The sequence below is a fragment of the Balaenoptera musculus genome, chromosome 11, assembly GCF_009873245.2.
Source record: "Balaenoptera musculus isolate JJ_BM4_2016_0621 chromosome 11, mBalMus1.pri.v3, whole genome shotgun sequence".
In the NCBI taxonomy this organism is placed as follows: Eukaryota; Metazoa; Chordata; class Mammalia; order Artiodactyla; family Balaenopteridae; genus Balaenoptera; species Balaenoptera musculus.
The window spans coordinates 9,645,757-9,667,510 of record NC_045795.1 but is presented as its reverse complement, the minus strand read 5'-3'; the positions used below and the strand labels follow the sequence as shown (position 1 = coordinate 9,667,510).

The following is a 21,754-nucleotide window of genomic DNA, read 5'->3' as shown; positions in this document are numbered from 1 at the left end:
AGAGTATACAAGGAGGAAAGGACACTCTTCATAAATGGAAAACTGAACAGCTACATGCAAAAGAAATTAAACTGGACCCCTACTTTACAACCTACACAAAAATCAAATCATCATGCCCCCTCCTTTCAGCCATGTCTTCAAACTCTATAAACACCTTTTCACGTCCAAAAAGTTCTTACCATTTGGATTAATTAGCAAACTACAGAAATGAATATTTGGGGCTAGCAAACAAGTTTTGATCCTTCCCCTCTCAATACAGTTATATGCATACATTTTATCTATTGATCTTTTTAAATCTCCTTTAGACATATAGGTATATTTTAAGCTATAGATTTTACAAATATTTTAAACATTTCTTCTCCTAAACTGAGTGAATATTTATAGATGTCTATAAATCAGAAAGATATTAGAGCAGAAGGGGAAATTATTTGCAAAATTACATATGAGTTCAAAGTGATGCTGAAAATAAGGCAAATTGATTTTGAACTGCTGGTGCTTGAAAGTGTTACTGGGCCTTTTTATGAGTCTGTAATAGGATAGCAGAATCTTGGTCTTTTGACACTTACTGCTTAGGGTCTTGAAATGACCTTTCTTGGCTATGAGTGTCAGACCCTGGCCATTTCTTGTCTGGTCCCTGCTTAAGCTCTGCCAGCAACACCATCACAAAAACCTACTCAAATTTGCTCCAATATAATATAGGAGTGGGGGAATGTGGCTGATGAATCTGTAGAGATCATTATCCTCGCCTGTATACTTCCGTATATGTGTACAATTTTTCATAAGTTTTGTTGTTTTTTTTAAGGTAGTTTAATCATGCTACCTCTGCTTAAAAATCCCTGTGCTACCTTCGGTGTCGCTGACCTAAAACAAACGGACTGCCAGTCACTTCTCCAGCAAAAAGAAGGATTTATTCAGGATCAGCAGAGAAATGCAACTGGGAGTCTACAACCTGTGAAGGTCCCCAAACAGCAAGGAAAGGAGGATGCTTTCATAGAAGGGAAAAGGAAGTTGGGAGGGCTTAGTAAACAAAGAGTCCCTGGCTTTTCATTGGCTGAATCCTTGCCAGGCAAGAAGAGGAGACTTTCTTTTTCCTGTTGGGCTCTGCTATCCTCCCAGGGCATGAGAGCTCCCCTGTCCAGTCTCCCAACTCTACTTAATTGAGACTTCTGTTTATTAACATTTTTACAGTGCTCACTGAATGAAATATGAACTCCTTCATAAACTGTACCAGGATTTTCCTGATTTCCCTCTTGCCCAAGTCGGGCCTGACACTCTCTACTTTCTGCCTCCAAAACACCTGCCTCGGGCTTCCCTGGTGGTGCAGTGGTTAAGAATCCGCCTGCCAATGCAGGGGACACAGGTTCAAGCCCTGGCCCGGGAAGATCCCTCATGCCATGGAGCAACTAAGCCCGTGAGCCACAACTACTGGGTCTGCACTCTAGAGCCTGCGAGCCACAACTACTGAGCCCGTGTGCCACAACTACTGAAGCCCACACGCCTAGAGCCCATGCTTTGCAACAAGAGAAGCCACCGCAATGAGAAGCCCGCGCACCACAACGAAAAGCAGCCCCCGCTCGCTGCAACTAGAGAAAGCCTGTGCGCAGCAATGAGACCCAATGCAGCCATAAATAAATAAATAAATAAATAAATTTATTTATTTAAAAAAAAAAACACATACACCTACCTCTCTCAAACACTTTTAAAACTTCTGTGCATGTATCGGTCTACCTATGTCCCTGTGCTACATTTAAGGTCTTTGAGCACAAAGACCACACTATCTTACCGATTTTTATATTCCCAATGCTTAATCTGGCACATAAAAATGCTGCAGAAATATATCATCAGAAAAAAAATGAAGAATTGCCCCAACATATGTTTCTAGACTACCTCATGTCATTTTTCCCTACATTCCACCAATTCTGACTGCTGAACTTCTCCCCTTTTCTGGGCAAGCTATGCTCTTTTGCAATTTAAAACATTTGCATTTTTTTTTTCTTACCAAAATGCCCTTCCTTATTTATCTGAGAAAACTCCTCCATTAGGCCCTAGTACAAATATCACCTCCTCTGGGAAGCCCTCCTGCCTTACACAGTTAATGGCTTCCTCCAATAATTTAGCAGTTTACTTTCCTGCTGCTCTAAGGTCGATTCTTCAAAGGCAACAACTGGTTATTGTACCTCTTGGTATCTGAGGGGGCCCTGCACACACAACCTGCTAATTTTATAAGCAAACGTAAGAGAATCAATCAATAGGTCAGTTGTGTGAGTACAGTCTGCCCTCTGTATCCGCAGATGCAAAACCCACGGATGCGGAGGGCTGACTGTATTCACTGCACTGGCCATTTTATATAAGGGACGTGAGCATCCCTGGATTTTGGTACCTGCAGAGGGTGCCTGAAACCAATCCCCCAAAGATACTGAGGGACGATTATACGTGGAAACTTTAGCAGAATTTTAAGAGCCCACCTTCATTAGAACTCCCCCCCTCTTTACACCTCTTCCTAACACCCCACTAAGCCCTTCTTCACTCTCTTCACCACTGTCCGAGCACATGCTTTTCTTTCCAGGGTTCCAAACAACCTTTACACCCTGCCCAAGTTAGAGCCTTTCCTAAGCTCTCCTGACTTCATGGAAGCCGTTTCCCGCCTCTACCCCTTGCTTCAGGTCACATCTTCCCTAGCTGTCCCTTTTACTCTCAGTGTCCATTGGGCCCATGTCGATAGATTTCTCCAATAATTATTGTTCTGGAGAACAGTACAGTACAACAGTAACAATACTTCATCCAGCTCTTCACTTTTCCTCTTCCGGAGAAACAACTGGATCTCACCTTGCCTATTTTCTGGAATGCCCGACTGGCCAAAAAGTGCTTAGTCATTGTAAATTTAGACATATACGTGAGCCCTTTTATCTAGAATGAACTGGTCATGATTGTTAAAATTCTAAAACCAGCACAACAAAATACTTTTGACATGCACAATGTTGAAGGGGCTCTTCCCCAATCTCACTTTTACTTGCTTTTATTAGAAATACATGTTTTCACTGTTAAATACAGAGCAGAATTGGTGCATTCATCTTGGACCCAATCCAGGGATGTTTAATTACGGACGAGACCAAAGGGCGCACAATAGCAGGAGGAAAAATCCAGGACAAAATTGAACTTGGCGGTAACAATACAGATGACAGTAATCACAGCTAATATTTCTCCAGCACTTTCTCTTGCCAGGCACCATGCTAAGTGCTTCGTGCTAATTGTCTCATTTAATCCTCACAACGCCATGCAGTAGATAATATCGTGGTATCCTAAAGTCACCCAGCTAGCAAGTGGAGGAGCCATTATTTGAAAACAGGCAGTGAGGTTCCAGGAGCCACCTCTGGACCACCACTAGAAACTTCTTCATGAAGGAACAGTTCTGTTAGTAGCCCTGACGCCAAACGGTGGCTGAATTTTGGAGGACTGCTCACCTAATCTTTAGGCACCTCAGTTTTCTCATCTGCAAAAAGAAGGATTTGACCCACAGAAACTCATAAGGCATTCTTCCCTAAAAAGCTGTCTTGTGGAATGAACCCTACAGAGTAACAGAGAAGTATTAAGCAAATTGCTTTTGTTCTAAAAGTTCACACTGGAATCCACTAGAATAACGTGTGAAATATTTCTAACTCTGAAAACAAAATTTGGAAATGCCTCTAGTGAGTTAATGGATTAGTGAACTTGTCTATGAATATTTGAAGAATACAAATCATATTTAGTGAAATGAAAACAACCTTGAAATATTGATTAATCACATGTAAAAGGCACTGAGTAGCAGCTACAATCAATGTCTTGTTTCAACACCATACACAAGAATAAACTCAAAATGGATTAAAGACCTAAATGTAAGGTCAGACACTATAAAACTCAGAGGAAAACATAGGCAGAACACTCTATGACATAAATCACAGCAAGATCCTTTTTGACCCACCTCCTAGAGAAATGGAAATAAAAACAAAAATAAACAAGTGGGACCTAATCAAACTTAAAAGCTTTTGCACAGCAAAGGAAACTATAATCAAGACGAAAAGACAGACTGAAAAGACAGACCTCAGAACAGGAGAAAATATTTGCAAACGAAGCAACTGACAAAGGATTAATCTCCAAAATATACAAGCAGCTCATGCAACTCAATATCAAAAAAACAAACAACCCAATCCAAAAATGGGCAGAAGACCTAAACAGACATTTCTCCAAAGAAGATACAGATTGCCAACAAACACGTGAAAGGATGCTCAACATCACTAATCATCAGAGAAATGCAAATCAAAACCACAATGAGGTATCACCTCACACCAGTCAGAATGGCCATCATCAAAAAATATACAAACAATAAATGCTGGAGAGGGTGTGGAGAAAAGGGAACCCTCTTGCACTGTTGGTGTGAATGTAAATTAATACAGCCACTATGGAGAACGGTATGGAGGTTCCTTAAAAAACTAAAAATAGTACTACCATACAACCCAGCAATCCCACTGCTGGGCATATACCCTGAGAAAACCATAATTCAAAAAGAGACATGTACCACAATGTTCACTGCAGCACTATTTACAATAGCCAGGACATGGAAGAAACCTAAGTGTCCATCGACAGATGAATGGATAAAGAAGATGTGGCACATATATACAATGGAATATTACTCAGCCCTAAAAAGAAATGAAATTGAGTTATTTGTAGTGAGGTGGATGGACCTAGAGTCTGTCATACAGAGTGAAGTCAGAAAGAGAAAAACAAATACCGTATGCTAACACATATATATGGAATCTAAAAAAAAAAAAAAAAAAAAACATGGTCATGAAGAACCTAGGGGCAGGACAGGAATAAAGATGCAGACGTAGAGAATGGACTTGAGGATGCAGGGAGGGGGAAGGGGAAGCTGGGACGAAGTGAGAGAGTGGCATGGACATATATACACTACCAAATGTAAAATAGCTAGCTAGTGGGAAGCAACTGCATAGCACAGGGAGATCAGCTCAGTGCTTTGTGACCACATAGAGGGGTGGGATAGGGAGGGTGGGAGGGAGGCGCAAGAGGGAGGGGATATGGGGATATATGTATACATATAGCTGATTCACCTTGTTATACAGCAGAAACTAACACAACATCGTAAAGCAATTATACTCCAATAAAGATGGTAAAAATATATATATATGTCTTGTTTCTAAATCTATCATCTGATTAGTTTTTACACAGGCCACTATAAGACAGAGGCTTCAAAATATTTCTAAAAACTGTTTTTAAAATGTTTCATTTCTATTAAAAATTACTTGAAATTACATTTTAATACACAATTAGTAATGACATTGTAATTCCTACAATAATTCCTCACTACTAACAGACTCAAAAGGAATTCAAATAAGAATAGAAAATATATATGAAATTATATAGAGAAATACCTTGTTTTCTAGAATAGATTTCTCCCTAGAGTTGATTTTTAACTATTTGTAAATTAAATCATATTCTCCTATTGACTTCCAATATAAGTTAGGTGATACTTTAGCTATGTCTCTTGCAGCTTTTTTTAAAAAATTAATTTATTTATTTTTGGCTGCGTTGGGTCTTCGTTGCTGCGTGCGGGCTTTCTCTAGTTGCGGCAAGCAGGGGCTACTCTTCGTTGCGGTGCGTGGGCTTCTCATTGCAGTGGCTTCTCTTGTTGTGGAGCACGGGCTCTAGGCACCCAGCCTTCAGTAGTCGTGGCATGTGGGCTCAGTAGTTGTGGCTCCCGGGCTCTAGAGCGCAGGCTCAGTAGTTGTGGTGCACGGGCTTAGTTGCTCCACGGCATGTGGGATCTTCCCGGACCAGGGCTCAAACCCGTGTCCCCTGCATTGGCAGGCGGATTCTTAACCACTGCGCCACCGGGGAAGCCCTCTTGCAGCTTTATAATGTTCATAACTTCTAATCTATTTAGCTAAAAATTTCTCTCCCTCTATTCCTACCAATGCTAGCCTCTCTATCAAGTATGTAAGGCAGATAAAATTAAAGGTACTAGGAAATTGTGTAGTTTCTTCTAGTTCTATAGCTTAATAAACCTGGCTTATCAAGACTGCACATGTATGTAACACAGACACACACACACACAAAACAGTACTTAATTTTCTACATTCAGTATAGGTGCCATATAAAAAAATAATCAACTTGAGGCACAGTGGAAAGCACCTTAGTTTCAAAGACGAACAGAGAAGGATTTCAGTGTTTTTTCTACCCTTCACTTGTTTGTGGCCTTTACACCAAAGTGCTACATAAGCTTGTTTCCTCATCTGAAAATGGCTTCGGTATTGAACCAAAACAGCAAAGATGAAGGAAACACAAACTGTCTTTGGCCATTAATGGTAAACTGTATTCTACAATTTTTTAAAGTAATTTTCTACTTAAAAATAAGGTCAGCAAAGCATCCTTAGTACTAGTTAGTGGACACCCGGAACTTAAAAAAATACTCTTAAGTAAAATGGCAAGTGCCAAAATGTCATTTCAACTTTCATATGTTCACTGAGCCAGGGATACTCTTTCTTTTAAAATTTAGTCTATATCAGCCAAATACTTTTAGTTATAGATCGTCTTTAGACTGAAAGTTATTAAAATACGCTTTAAATATGTTTCAATATATTTTATATATGAGGAAATTAAGAATGAGACTCAGTGAGCAATGCCTCTATAAAATTTTCCCTGTGTAAAATTTCAAGTGAGGGCTTTCCAGCTGGACCAGTATTGTCCTTGGTTGCTACTAAATGACCTCAGTGGTGCTGAGGAGAAACCTAACATATTTATGGTGCTGGACACAAGGCAGGTACACCCCACCGCAAGAAATGTCCTTCTCTACGGAGCCCTACCAAATCTGTGAGCATTACTACAATCTTTACTACACATTTTCTTTAAAAGAGCTGGCTCTCCTGGCATGCAGACAAGACGACTCAAATTGAAAACAGCTTCTGGAGAGTTAGCTCACAGAACATCCACTCATGACAAACCATCATTCAAGGTCAATCTCTGCAGAAAGTGAAATTTATCTGAACTTCCTTTCCCTTCACAGTGGGCAGTGCTGCTTTGGGCTCTGGCAGTAAAAGTAGAAGGGTTAAGCTCCTGACCTCATTTTATTTCAGTGACTAATGAAGCACACCCCACACTGGAAGGCAGGATTAGCAAGTGTAGAATTCAGCAAAAATTAGGCACCACAACATGAGGTCTCCCCTAAACAAGAATCCTTTGAAATTAAATGCTTTAGTCCTATCAGGTAATATGTGAACATCCATAAGTAGCCCCTTAAGACATTCTGGAGTGTTTGAGGTGGTAGGGATGATGCATGTTGGAAGCGGAAGCATGGTGTTCATAATTACACACATGAACACACATCCTTGAGTGTAGACACAGACCTTTCCTTACTGTAGCAACGTTCAGAGATCCTAATTTAAATAAACCCCCAAGGTTGTGGAAGTAGCCCATTTGGGAAGCAATTCAGTCATCAGAGTGACTCATTTAATAAATATTTTAGCCTGCATCTCATGCTGTATTACATTAGATGGTAAAAGTCTGGCTTTAGATCGCCCCATTAATCCATTTATATTCCCTAGGCGTCAGCAGCTTATAGAGTAACCAAAGGGCCAAACGCATGTCAGTGTGTGCTTCTCATAAACAGATATCCTCCCCCAAACCTAACAGGAGCTGCCTCAGCGTGTTTTGTGCGCCTTCCTTCCTCCTGCACGATTTTCCCCTCGGATGCCTAGTGCCATCCGGCACAGCCTCTCAGGCAGTTTAATCAAAGAAAAGTATAATTACGCTAGCAGGACTCTAATTCTGAAAAGACATTAGCCAAACCAGTCGCTTCATTACGCTGCACCTCAGAGGCCAGCAGGAACCGGAGAAATTCTAAGTGATAACGCGTCTTCCAAAGGCAACAAGCGAAGCGGCCTGGTGGATGGGAAAAATCTGCCTGCCCACGCAGCTGTTGAGTGTCAAGGCAGGCGATGAGCTTCAGGCTGGCCAGTAGCTAATGCTTTCCCTGCAAAACCTGCTGCCTAAAACTTTTCCGAGACCTTCAGTGGCCCTCCGGAGTCTGCTCTATGAGCTGCTTCGAACTGCCTGGGAAATGCACCGCCCCACGGGCGCGTCCACATCTGCAGAGGCTTCTGCCCGGTCCGCGCAACGCTGTCCCTCCTCCGTGGCTCCTTTTGCTCAGAGCCGCCGGCAGCCCGGCCCCCTTTCCCCGCCCCGCTCCGGATCGTTCTCGGAGGGAGCTCTTTGGCTCGCAGGGCACACCTGGAGGAAGCCGCTGCTGCCGCCCCTCCGCCACCTCCCACATTTTGGCCCTTAGGCATCAGCGCAAGAGGGACCAGCGGCGGCACTCCAAAAATCACGGCCATGTTCTACTCGGAGCGGACATCATTCAACAACTCCACAAGTCTAGTCTCCAGGGCGCTGTGGCCGAGGCCCAACCACCGCTCCAAAGTGAATCCACCCGAAGCCCACATCTGTAACGCAGCCCAGCAAAGCTTATATCCTATCCTAACGCAACGATGGGAGAACAGCTAAGAAGCCCAGAAAGCTAAGAAAACTGGCGGAAGCATCTTCTTAAAGCTAATAATCTTGCCCCTGATGAAGCCCCTAAAGCCCCACCTTCCCCAAGAGAAAAATCCCAGAGTTGCCGCTTTAACTGTTTCAAACCCCGCCTGTAGGGGAGCATTTCCATCAAGGGTCTGTGCACGGATGCGGTCCGGGTTTGGCTCCGGGCAGCACTCTGCAAAGTGCCGGACGGGCGGGCGTCACGCCTGGCTATCGGGCGGATGTCCCCGCAGTTCTCCGGGCAGAGACGACGGCGGCGCCCCCAAACTGGGGACCGGCACGGCCGCCTCCCGCGCTCGCCGCCGCCCCGACGCGCCCCGGCACTCACCGTCCCGGGCGTCCTCCCCACGACTGCAGTTGCTGCAAATGTGTTTGATCTCCTTGCCTAGTTGACAATGGATCACAAAGGACACGTTGTTGTTGCTGTCGTTGGGGGCGGGCTCCTTCAGGGGCTTCAAACTCAGCAAATAAAAAGCTTTCTTTTTGGGTCTCTGGGAGCTCGCGCCTGGCACCGCGCCCTCCCTGCAGCGCGGCGAGCGGAGCGCAAACCTCCTCGGCTCCGCGGCGCGCGTGGGCTCCGCCATCCGGCCCCCGGGCGTCCCGGGCCGGGCGCTGCTCCGGCCCCCGCGCGCTGCCACTCGCGCCCCGCCGCCTGGCCAGCATGCCCCTGCCGCGCCCCGCACCCGCGTCTCTAGAGCCGCGCGCCCGCGGCGGGGCGGGTCAGGAGAAGGCGCCGAAAGGGGCTTGACCTCGCCGACCTCCCTGCCCGAGCCAATCCGGATCCCGACGCCCGAGTAGGGTTTCCGGAAGGCGCTCGGCGGTCCCACCTGGGATGCTCCACTCCCGCCTCTCCCGCGGCCTCACGCGCGCCTCCTCCACCGGCAGCCCCACCCTCCGTACGTCTCAGCGCCAGCGACCTGAGCCTGCCGGGTTTGCAGCTACCTTCGCTCTCTTCGAGCTGAAGGGCAGAACGCTAGCCTCCCCTCCCCCTTTTCCTCGAGCCTCCCGCTGCCAAATGAAAGCAAGATACACCACACAGAAGGCAGCTGCGCTGGGAGCCCTCGGGGTGCAAGCGCCTCTCTGGGACCAGAACAGATTACCATTCTCGGGTGGGTCCAACCCACAGCCCTTGACTTTCACTGGAGCCGACAACCTGTTACAACATAATTGATGTTCTCACGTTCAATAGAAATTCCCCGACCTGAAGGGGGGGCCTCACACCAGTGTCATTAAAACTTAGAGCGAAAAGGGACAGAAAAGGCTGCTTTCGTCAATCCTCAGGAACGACAACTTGCAACTTTGGGATCCCAGCTAATTTGGCTGAAGATTCCCCGCTGTTTTAGCACAGTGAATAAGGCTTAGCAAGGCAAATGACATCAATTGAGAGCTCTAAAGAAAGAACAGTGTCTTAAGGCAAACCCATGGCTCAATAATAATAACAGCTACAAGTTGTCTAGCCTTTGTTTGATCTGCATGTTTCCTGAGGTTTTTTTTTTTTTTTTTTAATGACGCTATATCTACACGATAATCCTGACTCTGGTATTGTGAATCCTACATCACTTTTTGGAGAGCTAAGGCTTACAGAAGCCTCGTAGCACAATCACCTTGTGTGCTTATTTTAAAAAGAGACTTTGGGGGCCTCAAGGCATGAGATCCTGTCTTAGTAGGTCAGCGCAGGGCCCAGGAATCTGTAGTTTTAACAAGCTCCCCAGGTGATCTTGATGCAAAGCCTAAGTGGGGAAACAGGTGTTTACAGCCAGGTGTGCTTGACACCACGCCTGTTATTCCCTCCATGCCCCATTCCCTGTGAGCCCTTGTCCGCTTTCGAGCCACTGAAACAGTGTCAGTTAAAGGATATCACCACCAATTGTTTCCAGGAACTTCTCCAAAGTGAATTTCATAAATACCCTGTGTCTTCCACTACCACAAAAGGCAGGTCGTTGCTACTCTCTCCTCCCACTGGGCAAATTCTACACCTACAACTCACCTCATAGAGAAAAGAGTCGACCACCCACTGGGGGTATTAAATGACTGTGTTATAATATGCTTCTGATCACCCCAATTCTCCCACCCGGTCATTTACATTACTTCTCATCTGCAAAGCATTCTGCCCAAACCAGCACATTCCAAGCTTCATTTGCATTCTGTAGTTAGGAACACCAGGCATCCAGCTGCCATGGCCTGCTCTAGAAGGAGATGTCAGGGAATCCTAGGATTAGGGTTCTGCTCTCTTTAATTACATCACAACCCAGTCTCTCCCTGTGCCCAGCGGGGCCTTCGGGGACCCCTCCCTTCTCGCCTGGATTACCAGCCAAAGCAGCCACAGATAAATCTCAGTTTCTTCTCATGTCACATTCACATCACTTGGTCCCTGACTGATTATAAGCCTCCTCTTAGAGGTGGCCAAGGACGCATATGCTCTGCTGGAGAAGTGTATGAGGGAATTTATTGCATTGTGTTTTGGGCAAATATTTGTTATTCTCTTTTTCAAATCCTAGATCCCTCTCCCAAATTGTATCACCTCTTAACTACCTTCTGAAAAGAAAAAATATATATACATCTTTTTCTTAAATGAGTTTTTTTTAAATTGCATGCCTTTCCCACCTCTCTGTCCACAGATAAGAACAACAGACCTGCAGAAACCCTGCAGGGTCGTATTAAAACAACGGAGCCCACAGCAGTCTTATTCGCTTGCTGAATACCAAACCAGACCTAAGAGCTCAAGTGTCTCTATCTTAACTGGCCGAGTTATGCTGCAGTAGAGAGAACACTGACACGACCACCAGCTTAGTCTCAAATATTGATGGTGATGCCCTGCAGCTCGGGGGCCCTTTATTCAAGTTGAGTGTGTGGTGGCCTAAGGTGAACCTCAGAGAGCTGTCCCCTTGTTCGGTGCTTCATCTTCCTAAACAGTCTTCCCTGAATCTGCAGCTTCTAACTATGCTGGCCAATAATGGTATCCACTAGCCTCATGTGGCTATGTACACTTTAATAAATTAAAAGTAAATGAGATTACATCTCAGTGCCTCAGTTGCACTAGCCACACTTCAAGTGCCCAATAGTCACAGGTACGTAGTGGCTACTGCATTAGGCGGGCCAGGTGGTAGAACATTTCCATCAGTGCTGCAAGTCCTATAAGACCTTGCGCCTCTTAGAAGATATGAATGCTCGTGTCTCGCGCTGAATTCGAAGGCTGAGAAGGCCAGTCTTCTATGGTTACAGCAGAAGGTGGGTGGAGAGGGGAGTATACCTTAGTGCTGGCTGCAGTTTGGAAGAAGATGCCTGTGTCTGTTGGCTGCCAGCACCCCCTTTCCTCTGACCCGCGGCAGACAGCAGAACAGGTGTGCACACCTGTCTGGCATTTTCTTCTCGATCCTGCTCTGTGCCCTGAATGCTGCCTCAGCGAAGCCGCCTTCTGCCACCCATTACTCTAGTGTCCCTATAGCTCTCGATGCCGAGACATGTCATACAGAGTCTGTGTTGGTCGCATCCCATAAGACAAACCTGTGTTTAATTATGATCCCTGTAATTACGGCTCAGCTCTATTGCTGCCTTTGATAATCATCTCCCTTCACTGACAGTGGGAGAAAATAAATGGTCATCCTACGGCATTCTTGGAAAATATAGATAGTATTGTGGCATTTTTTTTTTGACTTTTAAGAGAAAGGAGGGAAACATTGAAGGGAAAGACAGTCCAGAGCATTTCTATCACCTACCTCAGGGGTTCTCAACACAGAGCCTATGTGACTTGCATGTGATTTTTTACCCAGATGATCTAAATGGGATAGAAGAAATGCAGCCTCTCAAGCTCTACCCCAGAATCTGCATTTTAACAGATCCTCCTGGTGATTCAGAGGCACATTAAGGTTTGAGAAGCACCTGCTAGGAATCAGCCCAGTAATAGTATTAATTGCCTACCAGTGGAGCACACATTTTGATTCTGAAGAAAGTAGCAGATAGGACCCCTGATCTTGCAGAGCTTAAAATTTAAGAGGAGAGAGGATGCACTCAATGAAAGGACATATAACAAAACACACCCAACTGAAAACATGTGTGTAAACTTATAATTAGGAGCAGCCATGGAGAAAAGTACATTTACTATCTGAGTGTGAGCGTGTGTAAAGGGAGTTCTGCGGTGATTTAATGTGGAAGAGATGGAGGTGATGAAGGAGAATTTCCCTGGGAAAGTTGATCAGCAGCAGTTGGGGTCAGAATGGTGGGAGTGGTGGTGGCAGTGGGGTGAAGGCAAGCTCATTGGCTAGAAGGAGTTCATAGTGGGGAAGGGGATAGTCAAGGATGGTCATTAGTCTGGCAGGAGAGTTACACTCAGCAAGGCAGGGGGTGAAAACTGAGCTTTCCAGATGACGCCACCATTATGATGATGGGAAGGCAACTGCAAACTGAGATTTTGTTCTGCTTTCTGCTTGTCTGTGCTCCATCCTACTTTTAATGCTCAACAGTTATTAGGCTCAAAGGAAGTCAGAATCAAAGTTAAGGGTAGGAATTTGGAAATGCTCATATAGTGCTTTAACTCTTATGAAAAAGAGTCAAAATACAAAATAGTAATGTCAATACAAGACAAAGCAGCGGAACCATTCAGAGAGATGTACTTAGAAGAATATCACTATACGTATCTGATGTAAGAAAAGATTAAACATATTTTTCTTCCTTAATTTTTTTTCTTTGATTTAAACTCAAGCTATCCAGTAAATTTTCTTCCTGCTTCTGTCCATCTCCTTTCTTGTTCCTATCTTCCCTACAGTGGGTTGAATGGTGGCCCCCAAAAGATACATCCATGTCAAATCCCTGGAATCCATGAATATGACTTTATTTGGAAAAAAGGTTCTTTGCAGATGTAATAAAGTTAAGGATCTCATGGTAAGGAGATCTTCCCGGATTATCTGGGTGGACCCTAAATCCAATGGCAAGTGTCCTTATAAAAGACACACAGAGGAGAGACAGAATTGGTCTCCAGAACTGCGAGAAGATAAATGTCTGTTGTTTTAAGCCACCAACTTTGTGGCAGTCTGTTACAGCAGTCCTAGAAAACTAACACACTCCCTAATTATTAACTCCCATATAAGAAGAGCATCTATTATATTTCTCACAGAGGAATAGCATCTATTTTTTTCTAAGTTTGATCTAAATGTGTACTATGTTAAAGCCAGAACTGTAAGCTAATCTACAAAGTACAAATTTAAGAACAGCTTTAAAAATTACTTCCAAATGGTTCACGAACACAGAATTGTGCAACATTACTGCTACGTCTGTGTGTGTTATGTTGTTTTTGTTTTAGTGTTTTGTTTCTATTTTTGCTGATGCTGGAACGGAAGTGTGAAGTGGAATGGAAGTAGACTGTCATTTAAGACGGGGATACAGCTTCCAGGCTTTTTTACATTTAGTATACGGCATTTATATTCTGAGCAAGGAGACATGAGCAGAGCTTGCTGTGGGAGACTGGTTAAAATTCTTTAGGCAATTCAGTGATGTATCAGTAAAGCTCATATTCAGCCCTTGTGCATTGGTACAGCTGTATGGATTGTTTATGGCTGATATCTTTTTCTAATAGTCTCTTTGACTCTTGCCAAGTCTAGTTATTAAATATTTTGAATGTCACTCCTGCAGATAGAGGTTAGAAACCAGCTGTACAATTGGCAAGCCTTGATTCTCCTAAAAGAAGGCTTTCTACCCCAATGTTTTTCTTCAAACTGTGTTTAAGAGCCTATAGCAAAAGTTCTTTTGGCCCAAGCTTTTTCCTCATTATTTCTTCTTAATCCAACCTGACGGGTTTTTGGTATAAGAGCCAGGAAGAGGACAGTGGACAGTAGGTTTGAAGAAACAATTTCATATCTCTGTTTTTAGAACTTAAGCTCTTAAAAATATAGTTAAGACACCTAAATGATGTGAGAAGTTTTTTGGTGTGCGTGTGTTTTTTTTAATTTTAGCTAAGGATTTGTTTTTTCTATTTTTCTCCTAAAACTCTGAATAGAAAGCAATTTTCCTTCTAGGCTTGTGATAATTATGCTTACTAAGGGATTGTTCTGTGCAAATTGTTCTGCAAATACTTAGCAGATAGCAACCTAATGAGAAGGGCAGATTGGAAGCAGTTACACAAAACAGGTGGAAAAAGAGGTGATCAAGGGGAAACCATCAGAGTGAACTCTGTAGTTTCTTGATTACAGTGTTATTTTGGAATGTTTCTTTCTTTTTCTGCATTGCCATGGGTGGGAAGAGGACTGGAGTGGTCTAGTTCTTTAGTCCAAATAAGAGGATCTTCTCCAAAATGGGCCATGCTTTCAGAGTGAATAGAATTTTTGTGACTCTGATTAAAGAAGGCAGGAAATTTTCTGCAAAGTCTTGTTTAAGTCAAGCATCTTTAAAGGTTGTATTGCCAGTGTCCAAAGAAGGCTCTTAGTCTAAATTTAAAAATTTGGGATCGAATATTTCTGCTTATTTCCAGGGTAAAAGAGAGGATAGATAGGTACAGGTTGTGGATTGTTAAAGTTTAGTTAAGTGAGAGGTCTGTTGTTCTGAACTATTTAGTTTGTTTACATTTTGCTGCAAATGACAAATCCCATTTAAACTGAGGCTTATAGGCTTATACACATAGCCTTATGCTTTCCTTTCTGAACCAGGTTAATTTTGGCAGATTTAGATACTTCTGGATATTTATCTTATAGAAATAAAAGCCCCAGAGTATAAAGATGTTATGAATATAACATAGGTGTGTTTATATTGCAATGGAATAAAACAAAGTCCACCAATAAAGAAATGGCTGCATAGATTATAGTATGTTTATAGCATGATGCCACTAAAAATAATGAGTTATATTTAAACAAGTTGGCTTGGAAGGATTTCCACAATGCATCGTTAATAAGAAAATTAATGTTCAGAGAACTGACTACAATTCTATCTCATTTTTGTAAGACAAATATTGTAGGCATTAATACTGTCCTCCAAATATTTCTGATTTACTGTCTTCAGGCTTCAGGTACATGGTTGGATTGTAGTCTGTACATCTAGATCCCCTGGAGGGTGGGTGGAACCAGGTGACCAGTTCTGACCTATGTGTAATGAGCTGAAGTTCAAGGTGATAGCTGCTGCTTCCTTTTGGGTTATGGAGTGAAACGAACCTGCCTGCTGATAGGCAAGGGTCATGTAGTATGCGAAATGAACTTGTGTTGCTTTAAGCCACTGAAATTTTGGAGTTGTTTTTACTGAAGATTAATCTAGCCTATCAAGACTAATACATCGGGAGGGTGGGAGGGAGGGAGACACAAGAGGGAAGAGATATGGGGACATATGTATATGTATAACTGATTCACTTTGTTATAAAGCAGAAACTAACACACCATTGTAAAGCGATTATACTCCAATAAAGATGTTAAAAAAAAAAAAGACTAATACATCAATGACAAATGCGTGTGTGGATGTGTGGGGATGCATTTGTATATTATAGATCACCTCATTTAATCATCACACCAACACTGTAAGGTGGAACCATCATTCCCATTTTATGCTTCAGGAAACAGAATCTCAATACAATGAAATAAGTTCCCCAGGTTATACAATTAGCATTCTGCCAAGTAGAAATCTGATCCAAAATATGTTCAACAGCCAAGCACACCTTTCCTTCTCCAACCATCCCACTGACACACAGAGAACTGCTAGGTAGTTTTTCTTCAGAGGACCCTCAACACTATTTTAGGGCCGACGCATATGGCATCATGAAACCCAACCAAGAAAGGGTATGAGACGGCAGGCACAGGACACAGAAACCTTGCCTGCCATGCAGAGCTTAGCTGCTGGTAGTAAAGAGAACAGGGGTAAAAATAGGACACACAGGTTCTTACCTATCATCTCTATTGGCAGATTCGTGCCCTTTCAATCTTGAAAACAGCAGCTAATACTCACTGTTATCCTTTTAGGGCAGGATGGTATCAACAGTGTGTTGAGCCCCTCAGGGCTGTTTAACAAAAGCTCATGATCAGCTAATGATAATCGGCCATTAGGACAGAATCACAATTGTGTTCGGACAGAGCAGGTGCAGGAACAGGTACTAGGATAAGGTAGTGCTGGCAAGAAATGTAGATTGGCCCTTTTTCCAAGTGGGAGAACTTCGGTTATACATGAAACACAACTGAGTGTGCAGGGTAGCTGTCAGTAGTCCGCTACAGGGAGCTTCTAAGTGGGTATCGCGGGTGTGTAAATGTGTGACATGCAAATTATTTCTCTCTCGGAAAATAAGATAGTCTAATTCACTGAGGGACGCATTACAATATGCACTAAGACCTGTGAAGTGACTGATCAAAGGAATATCTCTGCTTCTAACAAGCCAGCTTGTACTCACCTTCCCAACACGCCAGGATCCTGGGATCTCATGAGCTTCCAGAAGAGTTTTTTATAATAGAGAAGCACGCTGAAGAGGAATTCTATTTATTTTTATACATCTTACGTCAATAGAGCTTTTTTCCTCTGTGATACATATTTTATCCACACAAATTATTGTAACAGTTTGTTGCCATCTTACATGTAAAAGGACATGTTATTTACAGGAATGGAAGGGGAAATTAAAAAGCTAAGAGGAGTCTAAAGAGAGATCATATTAGAGCGAGTTATTGGAACTTAAGAGTAGAAGAACAGATACACAGTATACATAGATAAAGATATGCTTTCAAAGCCATTCACAAAGGATCACAAGGATTAGTTTGCAGGGGAAGACAGTCCATTGTAGCAGGCAGGCAGAGAGAGACATAGCACTTAGCTTCTAGTTTGTTTAAAAAACTCTGCTGGGCTTTTTACTAGTGTATACATTAAATATTTTAATGTACGCATTCATTTATAAAATATATTTACATGATAATAAATGTAGTAAATACTATATATGAACACTAAATGTCATAAAATTATATATTTTTTAATATTTTTAACTAAAAAATTAGCATTGAATCCTCATAACAATTCCAAGAGTTGAGGTGTTCTGACCACCACCTGACAAGGAAGAAGGCAGAGAGATGAAAGAAGTTGCCCAAAGCTGTCCAATGTGGACAAGGTTGGGCCCCAGACCTGAAATGAATGCAGATTTTCCCATTCAGAGACCAGTCCTCTCCACGATTTCATGCTGCTGTCCAGAAATTTGCACATAGGGAAGAGGCTATATTGAAGGTAAAAATACCTTTCCAAGCCAACCTTGGAAGAAATTCCTGCAGGACTTTCCTTAAAGATGAAGGGCAAACCTGTTACATTCACTAGGATCTACCCATTTACAATGGAAGTAAATCCATCTTTCCATTTTATGGATTAAGAAAAATTACTGAAATGAACATTCTTTCATTTCCCAGTCTGTAAGTAATTTATTTTTAAGACCATTTAAAATCATGTCTTTTTTTCCCTTGAAACTCAGCAGGTGAAAAAAACAAAATTATTAAACCTTGACAAAAATGACCAGTTTTTAGAAAATGTGTGAGTTATGATAAAAAATGAAGGAGACATTCAGAATCCATGGATATTAAATCAATATACTGTTATATTTTACCAAACCTAATGAATAGAAACTATTTTAAATAAATTTTTCAAAAATTTTAAGTATGCGAATTCCTTTTTTCCACACTCCCTTTCTCTTTCTTTTCCTGACAATATGTCAGGGGAGCCCTAGAGAGCCAGGTTAAGCTCCCCTGATTTCAAGGAAACAACCAAGCCTCTCAGGCTAGTGCCCGTTCCCCAAATCTATCAAGTCCTTAAAGGCAAAGAAGCCTTTTACTCTCCTAAATCCTAATCTCAACTTTACGTTAAAAATAAAACGCTCCTGCTTTGCTTGCAAGAGAATGGTGTAGGCATTGCTCTATAGCCTGCCTGATGTTCCAGAGTTCTCAGACATGCACAGAGGTATTAATGCGTATGAATTACAAGCATCAGTCGTAAAGCTTTCCGGTTAATATGCTCCTGAGCCCATACAGGGCACACTAGCGTATTTGTAGATTAGCATCTGCTTATGTTTTTTTTAAATGGCGCCCATTAAGTCAACTTGAGTTGTTCAGAACATTTTGCACATAGTTTGGGAACTATTACCCATCATTCAATTCGTTTAGACTGAACTCCCAAGACAGGTATTGGCAACACTAAGCTTAGATTTTGACAGTTACACAGGATGAACCAATAGCTGAACATTGATTGCTTCAATCTTAGGGATACTTTCCGTCAGAAACAGGCTTTGTAATTTGTGTTACTGTGCTTTTAAGCATGAGAGTAATGCGGGAAACACACAAGACTCATAGGAAATGCTTTCTGCTTAAATTTTTCATTAACATGTAAATAAGGATAGATACAGATATTTCCACAAGTAATACTGGAATAAAGAGAGAGCTGAGCTATTTTCCTTCGAATAAATACTGGCAACTAAGAAGGAAAGCGAACAAAAATGTATAAAATGCTTTGCAGTGAATGCTGGCATCCTGCCAAGTCAAGAAATCAATTGGACAGCTGAGCTAAAGCGGTGGGCATTTTTGCCTTTACCTGAGACACTGTTGTTTGCTAAAGATGAGCAGTGTGCTGCTGTGTTCTCCAAAATGACCTCAGCGCAAAACTGTATAAAGAGGAGAGAGATCGGTAACCCAGGAAAGAATGGGTCCATTAACTGCAAATGGATAGTTTTGGGTGTTACTTATAAATACAAGCCAAAGTCTGATAACATGAAGAGACTGCCCAGAACTGTTGAGATCACTGATTGTTGGAGCAAAGAAGGAATGAGTCAATAAAATCTTCATCTTCAAACCCAGATTAATGCTACTCTCCACCCTAATCGCCTGTCAGTTTCACCTGGACGGAGTCTTCCATTATGTTAGTTTCATAAATTAGAGGAATTCTTCACAGACATTCTGATTTACCTATGGCTCAGGCATGACATGGAGGATCAGGAAACAAAGATTTCAGACCAAAGTGAGAGGAGAAGAGACCAGAAACAAGAGAGAACTTCCCTAAAGTGAGGGCATTCTATTTATTAGATTTCACTTTTCAGGCTGCCAAATTTTTCTTGAGAGACGGAGTTTGAATCAAGAAAAGGAAGAGATTGTCCTTTTATGGTAGAAGCCATATTTCAGAACATTACAGAGAATCCTTGAGAAGGACTTGATTATGGTTATCTGAGCCACTGCAAGCTGTGGTGCTGTGGAAGGGGCATGAATCAAATTGGAGTGTGTAGTCATATTCTGAAATTCAACAATCTGAACGCAAACCATTCTCACTGTCTCCTTGTGCAAACCATTGCTCCTTCCCAGGTCCCCCGTTCCTCCCAGTCACCTGGCCTGGAATCCTCTGTGTTATCTATGATCTTCATCTTCCGCATACAGTGGTCAAGCCTTATGCATTCTTTATCTTAATTCTCTCATTTACGATAAAAATCCCCAAAGTTAGGGGTAGAATGAGATGGCACCCCATCTCATTCTTCAGAAAATGAATTAGAGACAACTTCTTTTATTAATTATCATAATTAAGAATTCATCAAAATAATTTGTAATTTATTAAGCACCCATCTGTATATATCACAATATTACTTTCATGAAATCCTCTACCAGTGAACAACTTCTCTGGACACAGTCTTTCCCCTGACTCTTTCCTAAATCTTTCCTAGGAATTAGTTCTTCCAGAAAGCCAACTGAGTTAACTTGGATTGCAAAGAAGATAAAAACTTTCAGAGTAGTTTGCCCTCAAAGTGACCAATACGTTCTTTGGTGGATAAAATGAAGGGATTGGACTAGTAGATGATTTGCTAAGGTCTTTCCAAAAATGCAGTTCTTTGACTCTAGGAGATGTTAAACTGCAACTATTGGAAGTGTCGAGGAGGAAAGAAACATAAAGAATCAATTGTGTTGGAAAAGGAAAATGACACTCTAAGTAAGAGCTTTCAGTGAACGTTTAACCTTTCTAAGATATCAAATCTCAGCCAACAGCTAAGACACGTCTGATCTTCCTCTGTAGCCACATCTTCCACCACCTTGCGTATCTCCTACCGCTTCACGGTTAGTTACTCCGGGGCACTCACAGTTCCCACAATGCCATGCCTTATCCCACATGCCATCTCCTCCTCTTCCTCCTAGACCTTCCCCTTCCCTCTCACAGGAGCCTCTTTCTCATTCTTCGTACCACAGCGTTGAGTACTCAGCACACTCGGGCAGACAGAGCTACCAGCTCTCTCCTCAGTGCCACCTTGGAACCGACTGCTGATTGAAAGCTTACTGTAACATCCTGTAAATATTAAACTCTTAATTATGATGTATGTCAAAGATACAGAAAAAGATAGTGAATACTATACTATTCATGTGTGCATTATTGAGTTTTTAAAATGTGAACATTGTGTTCTAGGCTTTAAAAATATAAAGGGTTAAAAATTACAGGTATAGCCAAAGACCGTCAATCTTCCCTTTTCCCACCCTCTTTCCCAGAGGCAACTACTATCCTGAAGTTGATGTTTGTGTATCCCATCTATTTTTATATTTTTACCATATGTGATACATTTGCAAGCATTATGTAATATTGCTTTGTGGGTTCAAATATACATAAGGGGTATCACATTTTAAGAATCATTTTGTAATATTCTCTCTTTAATTCAACATTATGTTTTAGGATTACTGCATGTGGATTCATGTAAATGTAGTCCATTCATATTTCCTGCTGTATTAGTATTCCAGTATAGGATTATATCACTATTTATTTATGAATTCCTTCATGGAAGATTATTTAGCTGGTATCTAAGTTTTTGGCAATTGCAAACAATCCTCCAGTGGGCATCCTGATGAAATTCTCTTTTGTGCTCTTTTTTTTTTTTTTTGGCTACATTGGGTCTTTGTTGCTGTGTGCAGGCTTTCTCTAGTTGTGGTGAGCGGGGGCTACTCTTCGTTGCCGTGCGTGGGCTTTTCATTGCGGTGGCTTCTCTTGTTGTGGAGCACGGGCTCTAGGCGCACGGGCTTCAGTAGTTGCAGCGGGTGGGCCCTAGAGTGCGTGGGCTCATTAGTTGCAGTGTGTGGGCTCCAGGGCGCGCAGGCTCAGTAGTTGTGGCACACGGGCTTAGTTGCTCCGCGGCATGTGGGATCTTCCCGGACCAGGGCTTGAACCCGTGTCCCCTGCATTGGCAGGCAGATTCTTAACCACTGCACCATCAGGGAAGTCCTTGTGCTCTTCT

The 21,754-nt window shown here is 42.5% G+C and overlaps 1 protein-coding gene across 6 annotated transcripts in view; it reads right to left on the bottom strand.

The window, feature by feature from the left end:
* Positions 1-21,754, bottom strand: part of PHACTR1 (phosphatase and actin regulator 1) — a 527,020-nt gene that overhangs the window by 237,727 nt on the left and 267,539 nt on the right. Inside the window, exon 1 of one of the 6 annotated variants that reach the window (XM_036868636.1) lies at positions 8,909-9,450. The exons of 4 other annotated variants lie outside the window; for them this stretch is intronic. In XM_036868636.1, the coding sequence (XP_036724531.1) occupies positions 8,909-9,164 (256 nt within the window). In that variant the 5' untranslated portion in view covers positions 9,165-9,450. Of the gene's footprint in view, positions 1-8,908; positions 9,451-21,754 lie in introns of those variants that run through there. One more of the 6 variants, XM_036868639.1, reaches the window with a different exon arrangement.